The 16,836-nt window shown below is 43.9% G+C and overlaps 2 protein-coding genes across 4 annotated transcripts in view; both read left to right on the plus strand.

Annotated features, from left to right (window-relative positions):
• LOC124016936 (transmembrane and coiled-coil domains protein 1-like) overlaps positions 1–3,681 on the plus strand; it is a 28,155-nt gene extending 24,474 nt beyond the window's left edge. For all 3 annotated transcript variants that reach the window (XM_046332271.1, XM_046332272.1, XM_046332273.1), the window contains exon 5: positions 1,340–3,681. In XM_046332271.1, the coding sequence (XP_046188227.1) occupies positions 1,340–1,654 (315 nt within the window). In that variant the 3' untranslated portion in view covers positions 1,655–3,681. The remainder of the gene's footprint in view (positions 1–1,339) is intronic.
• A 2,857-nt stretch (positions 3,682–6,538) lies between these two features.
• Positions 6,539–16,836, plus strand: part of LOC124016934 (plexin-D1-like) — a 136,611-nt gene continuing 126,313 nt past the window's right edge. The window contains exons 1-3 of the mRNA XM_046332270.1: positions 6,539–7,993; positions 9,973–10,149; positions 15,656–15,787. Coding sequence (XP_046188226.1) covers positions 6,770–7,993; positions 9,973–10,149; positions 15,656–15,787 — 1,533 coding nt within the window. The 5' untranslated portion in view covers positions 6,539–6,769. The remainder of the gene's footprint in view (positions 7,994–9,972; positions 10,150–15,655; positions 15,788–16,836) is intronic.

Below are 16,836 nucleotides of genomic sequence, written 5' to 3' on the forward strand. Positions count from 1 at the left end.
CAACAATGCAGTTTTAAGAAAATACCAAAATAGCAACAACAACAAAAAGAGATAAGACTAACAGATAATTAAAGAGCAGCAGTAAATGACAATAGCGGGGCTATATACAGGGGGTACCGGTACAGAGTCAATGTGGAGGCTATATACAGGGGGTACCGGTACAGAGTCAATGTGGAGGCTATATACAGGGGGTAGCGGTACAGAGTCAATGTGGAGGCTATATACAGGGGGTACCGGTACAGAGTCAATGTGGAGGCTATATACAGGGGGTACCGGTACAGAGTCAATGTGGAGGCTATATACAGGGGGTACCGGTACAGTGTCAATGTGGAGGCTATATACAGGGGGTACCGGTACAGAGTCAATGTGGAGGCTATATACAGGGGGTAGCGGTACAAAGTCAATGTGGAGGCTATATACAGGGGGTACCGGTACAGAGTCAATGTGGAGGCTATATACAGGGGGTACCGGTACAGAGTCAATGTGGAGGCTATATACAGGGGGTACCGGTACAGAGTCAATGTGGAGGCTATATACAGGGGGTACCGGTACAGTGTCAATGTGGAGGCTATATACAGGGGGTACCGGTACAGAGTCAATGTGGAGGCTATATACAGGGGGTACCGGTACAAAGTCAATGTGGAGGCTATATACAGGGGGTAGCGGTACAAAGTCAATGTGGAGGCTATATACAGGGGGTACCGGTACAAAATCAATGTGCACGGGCACCGGTGTCGAGGTAATTGAAGTAATATGTACAATAGTCTGGGTAGCCATTTGATTAGCTGTTCATGAGTCTTATGGCTTGAGGGCAGAAGTTGTTTTCAAGCCTCTTGAACCTAGATGTGGTGCTCCGGTACCTCTTGCCGTGTGGCAACAGAGAGAACAGTCTATGACTAGGGTGGCTGGAGTCTTTGACAATTTTTAGGGCCTTCCTCTGACACCGCCTGGTATAGAGGTCCTAGATGTCAGAAAGCTTGGCCCCGGTGATGTACTGGGCCGTACGCATTACCCTCTGTAGTGCCTTGCGGTTGGAGGCCGAGCAGTTGCCATACCAGGCAGTGATGCAACCAGTAAGGATGCTCTTGATGGTGCAGCTGTAGAACCTTTTAAGGATCTGAGGACCCATGCCAAATATTTTCAGTCTCCTGAGGGGTAATAGGTTTTGTCGTGCCCTCTTTACGACTGTCTGTGGACGCCAAGGAACTTGAAGCTCTCAACCTGCTCCGTTGATGAGAATGGGGGGCGTGCTCGGTCCTCCTTTTCCTGTAGTCTTTACTGTGTGTAGCCACACTGTGTACTACTATGTCTAACCCTTTTCTATCCTCCTGTCCTGTAGGAAGCTCTGGAGGCGTGTCAGACGCGTATCTCTAAGATGGAGCTGCAGCAGCAGCAGCAGCAGGTGGTCCAGCTAGAGGGCCTGGAGAACGCCACGGCCCGGACACTGCTGGGGAAACTCATCAATGTCCTCCTGGCCCTTATGGCTGTGCTCCTGGTGTTTGTCTCCACTGTAGCCAACTGTGTGGTCCCTCTAATGAAAACCCGCTCCCGGTCCTTCTCCACCCTCCTCCTCATCCTCCTCTTCGCCTTCCTCTGGAGGAACTGGGATGCGCTGTCGGGCTACACGCACCGTGCCCTGCAGCTGCCCAGATGACCGAATGGAGACGTGTGTTTCTATGACTATGCGCGAGGGTGGATACTCTGTCTCCACACACACACACACACACACACGCACAGAAAGCAGGAAGAGCCCAACTGCCAATGGGATGTGGTGGTTGTGTTGATGGACGCTGTAGAATTAGTGTATCGGTTTGAGCTCTGAGGCAGGATTTGGACTGAGGAGAAAATGAAGGAAGGATGGAAGATGAGAATACCACTCAGTCATGACTTTTGTTTAGGAAGGATGAGACTTTGTTTACATTCAGAAATAGTGTTTATTTCTTTCACAGGCTGCATCGTCATACTGTTTTTATTTTCTTCTAGGGGTTAATCAAGTATATTATTGTTGTTTATTATTTTTTCTAATATATATTATTTTTTACATTTTATTCAGTACCATGTAGCGTTAAGCTCCTCCCACTCTGCACAAAGAGGAGCTTGTCAAGAAACTGATTGGACGTTCACCTCAGAGGCTCAGGCCCTCTGCAGATAAATGGTACTCTGATTTGGTTGCCATTCATAAAGAAAGTGCTCTACCGGTCTGTTATTGGTAGAAAATGAAAAGATGAATGAATCCCCGCCTCGCACTTTTTCCACCGCGATGGATTCTGAGATGAAAAGGAACCTTTCTACAGAGTACTCTTTGTTTTCCGGACACAAAAGACTGATGGACATTACTTTGAGTGTCGCGCTGAAACTTCTCGTGCTTCCGTACTGTTTCTACTAGCAATGATTTACGTCCTATTAAAGGTGTCTTTTTTTTAAAAGGAGAGTAAATTAATTAGGAGAGGTAATGAATTCTAATGACTTTTAGAGAGTGGCACCAGCTTAGAAAATAGGGAGGGTTTGACAGTTAGGGCCACTCACCACAGAGCCACCAGAAACTATAGGTACAGATAAGGCCACTTTGCAGGAAATGTGGAGTTGCCATGATATTGCTTTCACTGGTGCTCACCCATTGTGTCAGCTGAATTCCATGTTGAAAAGGCATAGACTGTCTGCCAGACATAGACAACTGTCTCCACTGCCATGCTACTGTTGTTCAATGCACTGCCTGTATGAAGAATGTGACTCACTCCATCACCATGGCTATGTTTAGACAGACAGCCCAAATCTGATCTTTTTTTAACTAATGTTTTTTTTGACCAATCAGATCTGCTCTGAGAAAAATCTGATGTGAAAGGATCTAATGCGATTGGTCAAAAGACCAGTTAGTGGGTAACAGATCAGAATTGGGCTGCCTGTGTAAACGCAGCCTTTTTACTGTCCTATCTCTCCATCTCTCCTCATTGCCCTGTTTTTCCAGCATACTGCCCTATGTGCCAAAACTTTCCTATTTCACATTTCCAGATCTGTATGTGCTTTATTAGCCAACTCCTCTAACTCTCACAGTCGTGACATGACAGAAGAGTTGGCTAAACTAAGCACAAACTGATATGGGACCAGGCTAACAGAATATACCTTTACAAGGTTGTCTGGGTAATTGCTCTGAGACACTCACTGTTAATAACCTGATGTGTGTTTCCTAATCCTGGTCCTTGATTGCTGCTGAATACGATGGCTCTCTATCCGTCTTATCAGACCATTCATCTGTTCATGGAGCTTCAGTCGACCTAGATGATATGAATGAGTCCATCTGAAGTACATTCTGACACTTGTTTGATGAAGATAATAACTTCTAGTGGGAGCTGCAGACCAGCCTTCCATAGTGTTTGGACCAGCATGTTTAGGATCTTTGAAACAGTTTTAAACCAGAAACTGCACTGAATTTATTGTCAGTCTAATCACTAAATAGAAATTAATTTAAGTCAATGGATATTGTTATTACACACCAATCAGTTTAAAGATACTGATCATTGTTGTGATCTTGAAGGTTCCCCAGGTGAGTGGCTCCTGAGTTGACCTCTGACCTTGGTGTGACTTTGCCATGACCTCCGATGCAGCGTGATATAGGGTAGGGTTGTGTGCTAAACCACTCCAGTGCCTTCTGATGTGGGATAATAAAAGTGCATTCCTGACTAACTCCTGGCCCCCTGACTTGTGTGTGTGTGTGTGTGTGAGTGTGTGTTGAGGATCGGAGGGGTTTGGGGTGTGTCTAGCTCTCTCGTAGGATTGGTAAGTGATTATCTCCTCCATGCTGGCCAGCTCCTGCTTCAGGTTAAGGAGGAAATGGACCAATAAGAGCAATTATTTAAAGCAAAGTAATGTTGTAAAACAGAATCTTAAACTGCCTGGACCACACTATGTCTGGATGCAATGTTTAATTGAGGAACAAAGTAGGCTGAAGCACTGATGGTGGTTTACAGTGTTTAATGTGAATTGATTATATTGTGAATAAATAAGCCCTGTTGAAGTTTGTATTAATCCACTAGATGGCGATCCTCTCATGTTTATAGCACCTTAGTTTCCTGACATGACACACACAGATGAAGCCAACTGACATGGAGGTGTTGTTTCTTATCTGTCAGGAAACAGGTTGTTGGGCAGAGCCCGGGCCTCGGAGCTCCACCACAGAGTAGAGCGCAGTAGCTGTTTTCACTGACAACAGAGACAATAGCAGTCTCTCACTCCAGAAGGCCCTCACAGCACTGTGAGAGAAGGCTCAGGAAGTTTATCGCTCTCTCTCTCTCTTACACGCACCAATACTGTTTAAATGCCTTTTCGTTATGCACCATATCTATGTTGCATATATTACAAGACCCATATAAGACAAATAAACCTACCTCAACACACACACACACACGCGCGCGCTTCGGTGAGGTGTCACGAATAATCGAGTGTAACCAGAACGCAGCACTCTTCGTTGATATCTGATCCTTGACAGCAGTGACCCGTGGTACCCCCTCTCTCCCCAGTCTATTTTCCCGGTCCCTTCCCACTCTCACTCTTAGTGGAGCATTAGGGCGTGTGTTGGAGGGTGTGTGTGTAGGCTTAGGCTGTACGTATGCGTGGTGGAGACTGTTGGTCCTGCATTGCGATCAGTCAGCTGGTTCCTTATCAGACCGCTTTCCTGCGCCTCCGCGCTGGCGGATTAGATGAGCGTGAGTGCGGGCAAACGTAAACACGTATTGACCCGGGGGGTGTTTATCAGCGCAAATAACATCGCCAAGTGGTGATGGGAGGCGTTCATCGACCTGAGAGGAACAGGGCTGGCCGGAGAGATATAATAGTTCCAGCAGGCTTTGATACTGTCCAAACTGGCATGACGCATGCGTTAGAATGCGTCGAATAGAACAGAGTGATGGCCATCACATTTGGTAATTGTATTTACTTTCTGTGGGCCTATTTTAACGGCTTTTGAGAGAATAAATCCATGGGTAGCCTAATCCAACATTACGGGCTCTCAATTTGCGCTGTCACTTTTTGTTTAAAGTCCCTTTGAGCTTTTCAATGTTCTCTCATTGTGTAGTTGTTAACAAGAAGCACTTCATTTGTGTTTTGGGAAAAATGGAAGTTTAAAGGGGCAATCAGTAGTTGAACAATAAAAGACAAATCAACTTCCCCTGTTTCGCAAAAACCAGATGGATGGGGCTGGAGAAATGTAACCACTCTAAAATTCATAGACAGGGCTATGGATGCAAGCACCGAATATCCATGATATCAAAATTATACAGAGTTTCTATATTTACTTTGTTTACAAACATTGGAGTTAAAAAGGCGTAGGCTATATTTTGGATTGTGAGTGGGTACGACAGTAGAACTTAACCCATGAGCGTGGCTACATACCTCGTCTAACCTGAACCCTCTGTATATAGCCTCGATATTGTTGTTTTGTGTAACTTATTTTTAAAACGTTAGTTTATTTAGTAAATATTTTCTTAACCAACAATGCAGTTCAATAAATATAGTTAAGGGCTTGAAAGTAAGCATTTCACGGTAAGGTCTACCTACACCTGTTGTATTCAGCATTTCACGGTAAGGTCTACCTACACCTGTTGTATTCAGCATTTCACGGTAAGGTCTACCTACACCTGTTGTATTCAGCATTTCACGGTAAGGTCTACCTACACCTGTTGTATTCAGCATTTCACGGTAAGGTCTACCTACACCTGTTGTATTCAGCATTTCACGGTAAGGTCTACCTACACCTGTTGTATTCAGCATTTCACGGTAAGGTCTACCTACACCTGTTGTATTCAGCATTTCACGGTAAAGTCTACCTACACCTGTTGTATTCGGCGCATGTGGCAAGTAGCATTTTATTTTATTTTGTATTTCATTTAAAAGTTGTATTAGTCAAGAATCATTAGGTACATATGAAGTCCAAAAAATGGATCTAGCAACAGCAGATTGTCTCTTTAAACTTAATCACACATTTTTGAGAGGTGCACATGTGTTGCTTTAGAATATTTATGAGGCGCAGACCCAAAAGCTCTGCTAAATAGATGTGAATGTCAAAAACCGGAAAGGTGCGCTGTGGTGCCCATCTGGTAGCACTTTCACGTAGCTTACCCCCACCGTATGTGTGCAGAGCAGACGGAGCCCTCTGCGTATCTGCAGGCAGAACTAATCTGAAAACCAAGGGACCAACTGGCCGCAGGAGATGAGAGCAAGACCCGCCATTAACCCTAAGAGGAGCGGAACCATAGGCTATACTTTCTTCTCAAATTATTATTCCCCCTCAAATTCCTCTCAAATTATTATTTTGTTTTAAAAAAATAGAGAGAGAGATCATTAACAGTAATTGCACCATTATTGTTCTGCCTTGGTGTGTGGATGAACATTACGCAAATAGCCTACAATTAGCATGCACCAATCGCAACAATGAACTTTGACTGAACACATTTTAAATTATGAAATTCCAAGGCGTGGGCCTATATACTATAATAAGAATTAATGGGGAGTTTGGGATTGCAGCCGCTGGGAGCGGGGCTGTAGGTGGAGTGGGCAGAAAGAGGGGCAGCAGACAGCTTTGCGCGCTCAACTCTCTTCCGCCGTGAGCTGCACTGGGAAAATGAAGCACGACTCTTATTGCGTCAGTCTGTGTTTGGATTTTGAGCAGGAAACAGCATTTCCTCTTAGATTGTCGCAGTAGGAACAAACACATTATTTTGTCCTTACTCAATGCACCCCTCCGCACAGAACACGCGGAAACCGGCCAGAAGGAAAAATGCCTCCTTCGGAAAAGATAGCAGTTCTGATTCTCGGCGTTCTGGTGCTCGAATCGCCCTGGAATGCCCATCACAGCCTTGCCAGCGCGCTACAGATCCAACAGGCGTTCGCCTCTCAAAACCAGACAAATAACTTCGTGGTGGATGAGGTTAGCAGAAAAGTCTACCTGGCTACGGTAAACATGGTGTACCAGCTTAACGGGACCCTGAGCGTAGAAGTGGAGAAGAGAACGGGGCCGGTGGAGGACAACCTGTTGTGCCATGCGCCGCAGCTGCCCCAGGCGCCCTGCGAGCACCCCAAATCCCTCACCGACAACTTCAACAAGCTGCTCGAACTGGACAGGGAGCAGGGGGTGCTGGTGGTATGCGGCTCGGTGTACCAGGGCTTTTGTGAGCTCAGGAAGATGGAAAACATATCGGAGATAGCCGTGGAGTTCCCCCCTCATGGCGAGAAGACCGTGTTCCCCAGCATGCTGAACATCGCCGCCAACCACCCTAACGCCTCCACCGTGGGGCTCATCTTCAGGAGCCACGGGGGTAACACCCGGCTCCTCGTCGGGGCCACTTACACCGGGGCTGGGACCCAGTTTTTCCCCAAGAACCACAGCAAGGAGGACCTGCGCTTCGAGAACACACCCGAAATCGCAATTCGGTCCCTGAACATCAATGATTTATCCAGGCTGTTCACCTATGACATCAACCCGTCCGAGGACAACGTCTTCAAGATCAAACAGGAGGTGAAGCAGAAGAATAAACTCAACTTCGTTCATGCCTTCATCCAGAAGAGCTACGCTTATATTGCTATTAACAATGACGCGAATATGGGCCACAAGCAGAGCCAGCCGAACAGCATCCTTGCAAGGATATGCCTGGACACTGAGAACACACGAAAATCCACCTCGGAAAGCCGAAAGCTCACTGAGTCCTTCATCCAGATGCCACTTCAGTGTGGATATAACGGAAACATCTACAACCGGCTGGTCTCCGTTCACCCCGCGGAAATCCACTCCGGGAGCGGAGAGGGGCTGGAATCGCACCTTTTCGGAGTGTTCACCAAATCAGACAGAAAGTCTGCCCTGTGCGCTTTTCGGTTCTCAGATATCGAGGAGGAGATCCGTCAGGGCCGGAGGAACTGCTCAAACTCCCCCAGCAGCGATGTGCAGGTGCTGGACAGCGTCATCCAGGGTTCGGGCGCAGCATGCGTACACAAAGGGAACCTTGTGGTAAGTGAAGCATTTTACACTTCAGTGAGATCTGTATGCTTATTCATGTTTGAGAGACTTGGTTGGAACTAATACTGTTTTGTATTATTTGATTTAGCCTAGATAAAGTTATCAGCCACAATTACGCGCAATTACGGCGCTGTTCGTTCCCCCAGTTTGCATGATGTCATAAAAACATTGTTACATTTGTCTAAAATATTTATTTTAAGATGTATTGTATTATTGGATTTGCTTCTATAAATAGATATTTCCGCAAATATGTTGCTTTTGGCAACTTGGTATGACAGTTTGAATAATGAATCACCCCATATAATTTATGGGAGGAAAGCTCGGATGTCACGAGCGCAGCCCAGGGCGGCGATTGTGTGAAGAATCTCCCAAAGCACGCGAAGGTTATGGGAACCGTGCAGGGAATTTCTGTGAAAGTCACATCCGCGACAGCTCATTCAGGTTTAGGCCTACATCCTATTGCATGTTGGAGAGGAAGAATGGATTGATGTATTTACATTTTTTAAAGAAAACTTTCGTTTGCCATCGATTACAAAAAAACACATTAAATTAAAATTACATGCAGGCTAACATTTTTTTTCCCCTGGGCAAACTGATTACTTCTCTCAGAAAAAGATAGTAGGCCTATTTATTTTATGAGAATCAGAGTTAAATAAATCGAGATTAATCAGTGTTGAATCGTGTTGTGTCAAATAACATATCACATTATCTCATATTTTATGCATGTAATTCAAGAATAAAAGTTTATTCCTATTAATTTACAGATCATGTCTATAAAGGCGGTTACTTTGACACTATAAAGCCCCTCTTATTATTTAGGCTAAAGTGCCCCTATTAACGGAAATGTCTCTTAACATGAAAAGTATTTATGCCGCTCGCGTCATCTGAGGAATGTGAAATTCCATAGTTTCATTGTGGTGAGATTGACAGGTCGCTAGTTGTGACAAACAGGCTGTCCCCAGACCACTGCGTTGACAGTCAGGTCGTAAAGATGCGGGACTGTCCTATGAGCGGTGTTGTGTCGTGCTGGCCTGCGCTGTAGGCTCCGGTAACCAGATTAGAAATCTCGACCGACAATCGTTCTCCGCCTGTGTTTCCCCGAGGCCTGCAAATCTGCAGCTTGAAATGGTTGTGTTTTTCGTGAAGAATATCAGCATTGCCCCGAAGAAAAAGGGTTTTCTTGCTTTTGCTTTTAGTCTGCGGTGACCGGTGAAATCTGATATATTTGTAGCGTTTCTGAGGGCCCTCCATTTGAAGTAAAGCCAAATACACAATTTATGATAAGCACAGAGGTCGAGAGTGGAGCGGCTCGTGGGAAAGATCTCTCTCTCGCTCTCTCTGTTGATTTCCACTTCACTGTGTTCTTCTTCGAGTCCTTACTGTTCCTTTGCCCTCCAAAAGACTATGGACATTCGCTTGTGGAAGTCATCCAAGCATTCGAATCAAATGGAATGAATGTTTTGATATATACTCAAGTTTTCATTTTCACATGGTAAATGTTGACAACAGGCTACTTACTGTATAACAGGCCTTCAGCTGTCCTGAACATTTAGAGGGAAAATTGCCAATTCTCAAGAAGACATAGCATTTTAGCTTTTCATAGTGTTATAATTACACAATTATTATAATATATAATATAATAATATATGCCATTTAGCAGACGCTTTTATCCAAAGCGACTTACAGTCATGTGTGCATACATTCTACGTATGGGTGGTCCCGGGGATCGAACCCACTACCCTGGCGTTACAAGCGCCATGCTCTACCAACTGAGCCACAGAAGGACCACTATTATTACAGTGTAGCCTACTAAAACATAAGTGTCCAATAATGGTGTTACACTGTTTTGGGGTTATTTCTCTTTCCATTGATATTTTTCTGCCTGGCGACATGCCTGCCAGTCTCTCTTCCTGTGAATTGAGATATTTTAAACCAACTTTTAAAATAAGATCTTTCTCTCTGTCTGTCAGCTGCAACCGGAGCAACTGGACTGTGGAGCGGCCCACCTGCAGCACCCGCTGGCCCTACGGAGGCCCCTGAGGGCCACGCCCCTGTTTGAGTCCCTGGGCCTCAGCTCGGTTGCTGTGGACAACATACACAACCATACCGTGGTGTTTCTGGGCACCAGCACAGGACGATTGCGCAAGGTGAGAGGAGATGGTTTACTTACATAAAAAAACCTCTCAGGAATATCCACATTTATAAAAGAGAGAGAGCAGTGGTTTATTTGTTATCCTTTTTGTCTTGTAAAGGAAAAAATGTACAGTTGCTAGGCCTACTACCCCACAGTCTAACTTTGCTGCCGGAAGTTAAGAACAAACTGAATGTGCCAGAGATATTCAGCCATTCTTTTATTCAGGGATGTAATGACATTTAACATTTCTAGCCTGTCTATACAAAACATTTCTAGCCTGTCTATACATGGGTAACAGGGTTGAAGTGCTATGCTCAATCTGCTCAGTCTTCCACCACAAAACACCTGAAAATGGCCCAAAACAGTACAACCAGCTCACCTGCTTTTACACTATGATTTGACTATTAGATATTCAATGTTTCTTTTGAAAAAAAATATTTAAAGAGGAATAGTTTCACCATTTAAAATGAGAGTTCAGTTCACGTCACAGGGTTGACCTTAAAATGAGGTATTTTCTTTCTGATACCTTAAAATGAATCACTAATCACATGAAATAAATAATAATCTTCAGAAATGACTTTGTAAAGGCAACAAAAGTCTTTATTCATATTAAAAAGTGATTTATTGAATTTTCCATGTGGTCTATAAAGGGCACTTCATTTAATATAACAGGCTTTTACAATTCTATATTTGTACACAATTTATACTTAAAATATGAAAGTAGATATGGCAAAGGCACTCATTTCGTGGAATGACCCAAAGAAAAAGATGAGAATTCTGAAAATAACTGAGAAGTAGGTCTAAGGGTGCTGACCTGTAAAGAATGACTGCTGAAAGGTGCGGTAATAATGAAAGTTCCCATATGACATGATTGACTGTATATAGCTTCGTTATTGTTTATTTTATTATGTTACTTTTTATTCTTTTTGACATTAGTTTATTTGGTAAATATTTTCAAAACTCTATTTCTTGAACTGCATTGTTGGTTAAGGGTTAAGGGCTTGTAAGTAAGCATTTCACGGTAAAGTCTACACCTATTGTATTCGGTGCATGTGACAAATAAAGTCTGATTTGATTTGACTATCAGTGTTGGGGATTAGTGAACTACATGGAGTTCAACTAGTAATTAACTAAATTTTATTCTTAATAAAAAAAAATGTTGCCATGTAGCAGTGTAGCTAACTACTAAAAATAAAATATGGTTGTAGTAGGCAGTAATTTCCTTTATTTTTCAGCACCAGAAACATCGTTTTTGTGTTTAATTGGTTAAATTAAACATTCTGTTAGCATTTGACCCCAAAATGACCTGCTCTTGCAATTTGTAGCTATTACATTTCAGATTAGCATATTATGATAGTTTTTCACAAAGTAGTTTGGACGTAGTGAAATACTTTTCCCCAGTAACTTTAGTTCAGTAAAATATACGGAGCTGTGAGGGGAACGGCACCTCAGTACCTCCAGGCTCTGATCAGGCCCTACACCCAAACAAGGGCACTGCGTTCATCCACCTCTGGCCTGCTCGCCTCCCTACCACTGAGGAAGTACAGCTCCCGCTCAGCCCAGTCAAAACTTTCTGCCCTGGCCCCCCAATGGTGGAACAAACTCCCTCACGACGCCAGGACAGCGGAGTCAATCACCACCTTCCGGAGACACCTGAAACCCCACCTCTTTAAGGAATACCTAGGATAGGTTAGTCACCCCACCCCCTAAGTTTTAGATGCACTATTGTTAAGTGACTGTCCCACTGGATGTCATAAGGTGATTGCACCAATTTGTAAGTCGCTCTGGATAAGAGCGTCTGCTAAATGACTTAAATGTATATATTTTTCTTAAGGGTAGCTTTAGTTTAGCTTAATTTCTTCCATTGTGATGTAATTGGTAGGTTAGTAAACTATATTTTTAGATTAGCTTCCCTAACACTGCTGACAATATAGCGGGTCGTTCCATGTCATTTCAGCAAGCCATGACACCCATCATCCCAGATTGTTCTGAAATAATTTCCGTAGTTAGAAAAATACCAGATAAGCATTCCTGCAACATTATTTTGTTGAAATATAATTTAATTTCTGATCATTTAAGCTAATTCATTGCACCCAAATTGGCCTCTTTTTGCTAATAATGAGAAAGACATGAGGAATAATGAGAAAGACATGTTGGGGTGTGATTGGCGTGGGGCATGGGTGGGCCCGTGGGTGGCTTTTGACCATGTATTTGAATTCCTCATGTCTAACTCAATGTTTTTAAAAAGCTTGGTCCAAATCAGTTGTTAGGTACTATATTTATTGAATATTATATGAATCCTATAAATTAAAATGGCACATTTTGTGTGCAATCAATTAGCTTAATTTCTCAGAGATCAAATTATTATATTGCAACAAAGTAATGTTGCAGGAATGCTAATCTTATCTGTTTCTAACAACAGAAACTATTTCAGAACAATCTGAGATGGTGGTTGTTGAAATCCTCTTTCTGGTGCTTTTTGAGGTGGAACGACCCAAGTACAAGGCCAGAGTATCTGCGATGAGAGGACATTTGCTTTACTGTGGGTCTTGGTTGAAGGATCAGGTTGAAGATAAAGTGATGCACTATGAATTCATCTCAGCTATTGTGAATGAAAACGTCTGCTTTTATTTTAGGTCATTCTTTGGTGTGTCCAGATGTGGTACACTATCCTTGATGCAGAAACAAGTATTATAAACGATGAAGTAAGCTTTATGTGACATCTTTTTGGGTGCGGCACGTCACACTTTTCTGGGGATCCATCATGATGTGACTCATGGTCACACAGTGTGTGTTTAAGGGTCCGTCTCTCTAATTGTTTGGCCTACAGTCTGGGAGCTCAGCTGTAGAACATCTGCTGTCGCTGCATCCTATGAAAACCTCCCTCCTGCAATTAACAGAATTCCTTAATTCTGTGTCAGCAGCAAACCAAGTCACCCCTGACTGAGCCAACAGACTAGAGAAGTTACAGCACTGAGCTATACCTCTACCTCTCAGCAGTGTCTGGTAAAAACAATACAACCCAGTCTGAAAGCTTTCTGACCATATTGGTTTGAATTAGACTGGTACCTTCTACAACATTAGAACAATGTTGCTGGAGGGTGTCTTGTTTTAGGCCTCCTAAAAAAGCTTTCTGATTTGTTTAGCCTGCTCCGAAGAGAATTGGTCATTGGGATGGTTTGTGTTTATGCCGGATGTATGGTGATGGTTAAGGTGGTGTGTGTGTTGGTTTTGTGTGTGTGTGTGTCCACATGGTCTACCTAATTGCATATTTAGGTTTGAGAAGGGGGGGTCTGCCTGTGTCCTTATGCTACTGAGTGAAAGGGGTTTGGTGTTTACCCAGTGTGCATACCCCATACCCCATGATTATGTGCTGCGTGTGTTCTCACAGAATTAGTGTTTATGTGTGTGTGTGTGTGTGTGTGTGTGTGTGTGTGTGTGTGTGTGTGTGTGTGTGTGTGTGGGGGTGTTAAAATGGAGCATGTATTATGTGTTGCCTGGGGATATACAGTATGTAACTTGCGTGTGTTCATGTTCGACACACAGTAGGTCTATGTGTGTTTTATGGTGTGTGTGTGTGTGTGTGTGTGTGTGTGTGTGTGTGTGTGTGTGTGTGTGTGTGTGTGTGTGTGTGTGTGTGTGTGTGTGTGTGTGTGTGTGTGTGTGTGTGTGTGTGTGTGTGTGTGTGTGTGTGTGTGTGTGTGTGTGTGTGTGCGTGCCCTGGGGGAAGCTCTGCAACAGAGTATAATGGTGCTGTTAGTGTTTGTAATGTGATTCTGGCTGTGAGCTTGGCTCGGGCTGAGTAGTACAGAGTACAGAAAAACAGTAGAGATTGAGTTAGGCCTCTGCTACTGGGGTTAGGAGACCCTCAATGAAGTAATTCCAACCATGTTTAACTAATTTTGCCCCTCACTACAGCAACACTGTCTCTCTATTTCACTCTTTGTCTCGCTCTCTGTCTCACTTTCGCTCCCTCTCTCTTTCTCTCTTTTATTTCCCTCTTTCTCAACCCCCTCCCATATCAATTTTTCTTTCTTTGCCCCCTCACCCGCCCACACACACACACACACACACACACACACACACACACACACACACACACACACACACACACACACACACACACACACACACACACACACACACACACACACACACACACACACACACACACACACACAGAACTTGGAGCAGCTGAGTACTCCTGAGTTGAACAGAGTCTTTCATGTTGGGACAGACAGACAAACAGAGAGAGAGAGCGGCAGTGAGTGACCTCCCAGTATGCATGTGTTTTGTTGTTTGACCTGGCTGAGCCCTGTGCCTTCTCACCCCTCCACCACTTCATTCAGTCTGCCCAGGTGGCTCTCTATTGTGACCCTGTATGGTTTATCTTTATTGTTGTTTGTGTGCATGTGTAACCGGTGTGAAATGGCTAGCTAGTTAGCGGGGTGCTCGCTAATAACGTTTCAATCGGTGACGTCACTCGCTCTGAGACCTTGAAGTAGTTGTCACGGCTTTTGTGAAGCGATAGTAACGATGCTTCGAGGGTGTCAGTTGTTGATCTGTGAATAGGGTTGAAGCCCAGGTATTGGTGATGAGAGGGACAGAAGCATAACTGTTACACGTGAGCATTTATGTGTTTGTTTGTGCTAGTGCTCATGTATATGTGTGTGTTTGTGCTTGTATGCGTGTGCCTGCATCTGTGTGTGTTGTGATGTGTTGTGGTTGGTCACTAGAGAAGTAGCCCAGTCTGTTTGGAACCAGGGCAGTCTCCAGCTGGTTTCCTCAGAATGGCAGGATGTCCATTGAGCTGAGGCAGAAACCACAACCATTCAGAACAACAAACTCTCTCACTGTCTATGTGACAGGAAGTCACAGCCTTAGTATTTATTTTTCTATGTATCACTGTATGTGTATGTGTGAGTGTGTATGTGCAAGAATTGCAAAGATTTGATCATTTTCTATAAAGTGTTATGTGTTTCACTTTGTTTGTGTGACTTACAGTGGCATGTTTATGTTTGCATGACTTAATGTTAAACTTAAAAAAGCATTTAGTTAGGTGACAATTCCAGTATCACAATGTAGTACTTTCAAGGGAGATTGTGCTGGAGTTGACTAAAGTTATGTTTGCTTAACCCCCAAATCACAGCCCAGTGAAATTATGTATGTGTGAGACAGGAAACCAGAGCAGAGTTAGCATGTTCTTCAATGTAATGTATGACTTAGAATTATGCGTCTCACAGGAAGGAGAGAGGAGCACAGATGGCCAAGTTAATTAATCTGCTTACCTTGGAGAAGTAGCTCACTGCACATCAGCACAGCCATGTAGTGTGCCTTTGTATTAATAGTACAAACACACAGAACTTACCTTTTAGGTTGAAAATACACAAAAAGGGCTTAATACATGAATTCTCTCAAATAGAAAACCAAAATGGAAATTATTGTTGATTACTTTGACTATTGTTGTAGGATTATATGGTGTTTGTATGTTTCTAAGCACTTTGCCTTGTGCCCCACAGCTGACCCTCCTGAAGAACCTGACTGTGGCCAATCAGTGGGCTCTGAAGCTTCCAGCTGGCGAATCAGTGCACCACATCATGACCTTTGATCCCATGGACCGGAACTACCTGTACCTCATGACCTCTCACCATGTAAGGCTGTGGGATCCATACTTTTATCCATCAACTAGACTCAGTTAGACTGGTTCATGTTCTCACTGACACTGGCATTGGTTTAGTTTGTTTGTTTGACATAATATGCAGTGGCCATTTTAGCATGTACATCTTGGTGGGGTTCACTCCACTAAAAATGTTTAGATGCATGCTAGAAAAGCCACTACACAACACAACACTAAACAATACATGAATTGCACTATAACGGTGACAAACGGTTCCAACAACTGTTAGGGCCTACATAAATGTGTTCCAACAACTGTTAGGGCCTACATAAATGTGTTCCAACAGCAGAGTCCCAACAGCAGTCCCATCACCTTACCACTGTTACACCTGACTATCAGCAGAGTCCCAACAGCAGTCCCATCACCTTACCACTGTTACACCTGACTATCAGCAGTGTCCCAACAGCAGTCCCATCACCTTACCACTGTTACACCTGACTATCAGCAGAGTCCCAACAGCAGTCCCATCACCTTACCACTGTTACACCTGTTACACCTGACTATCAGCAGAGTCCCAACAGCAGTCCCATCACCTTACCACTGTTACACCTGACTATCAGCAGAGTCCCAACAGCAGTCCCATCACCTTACCACTGTTACACCTGACTATCAGCAGAGTCCCAACAGCAGTCCCATCACCTTACCACTGTTACACCTGACTATCAGCAGAGTCCCAACAGCAGTCCCATCACCTTACCACTGTTACACCTGACTATCAGCAGAGTCCCAACAGCAGTCCCATCACCTTACCACTGCTACACCTGACTATCAGCAGAGCGTTGTCTGACAGTGAAACAGTTTTTTCAGCCTCATTTCCTGCCTTAAAAAAACATAGCTGATATGGCTGACTTGCTTAAACAAACGTGGTTTCTACAGACAATTGAGATGTACAAACTATGGCATAAGGGGACGACGAGCGGTTAAGAGGCAATCGGTAATTTCTATTAAGACATTAATGAGCGAGCTAGGACGGATATAGTCAATATAACTATTTGGATTTATGGTGCTTTCAAAACAACTGGG

This window comes from Oncorhynchus gorbuscha, unplaced genomic scaffold, assembly GCF_021184085.1.
Source record: "Oncorhynchus gorbuscha isolate QuinsamMale2020 ecotype Even-year unplaced genomic scaffold, OgorEven_v1.0 Un_scaffold_1227, whole genome shotgun sequence".
Lineage (NCBI taxonomy): Eukaryota > Metazoa > Chordata > Actinopteri > Salmoniformes > Salmonidae > Oncorhynchus > Oncorhynchus gorbuscha.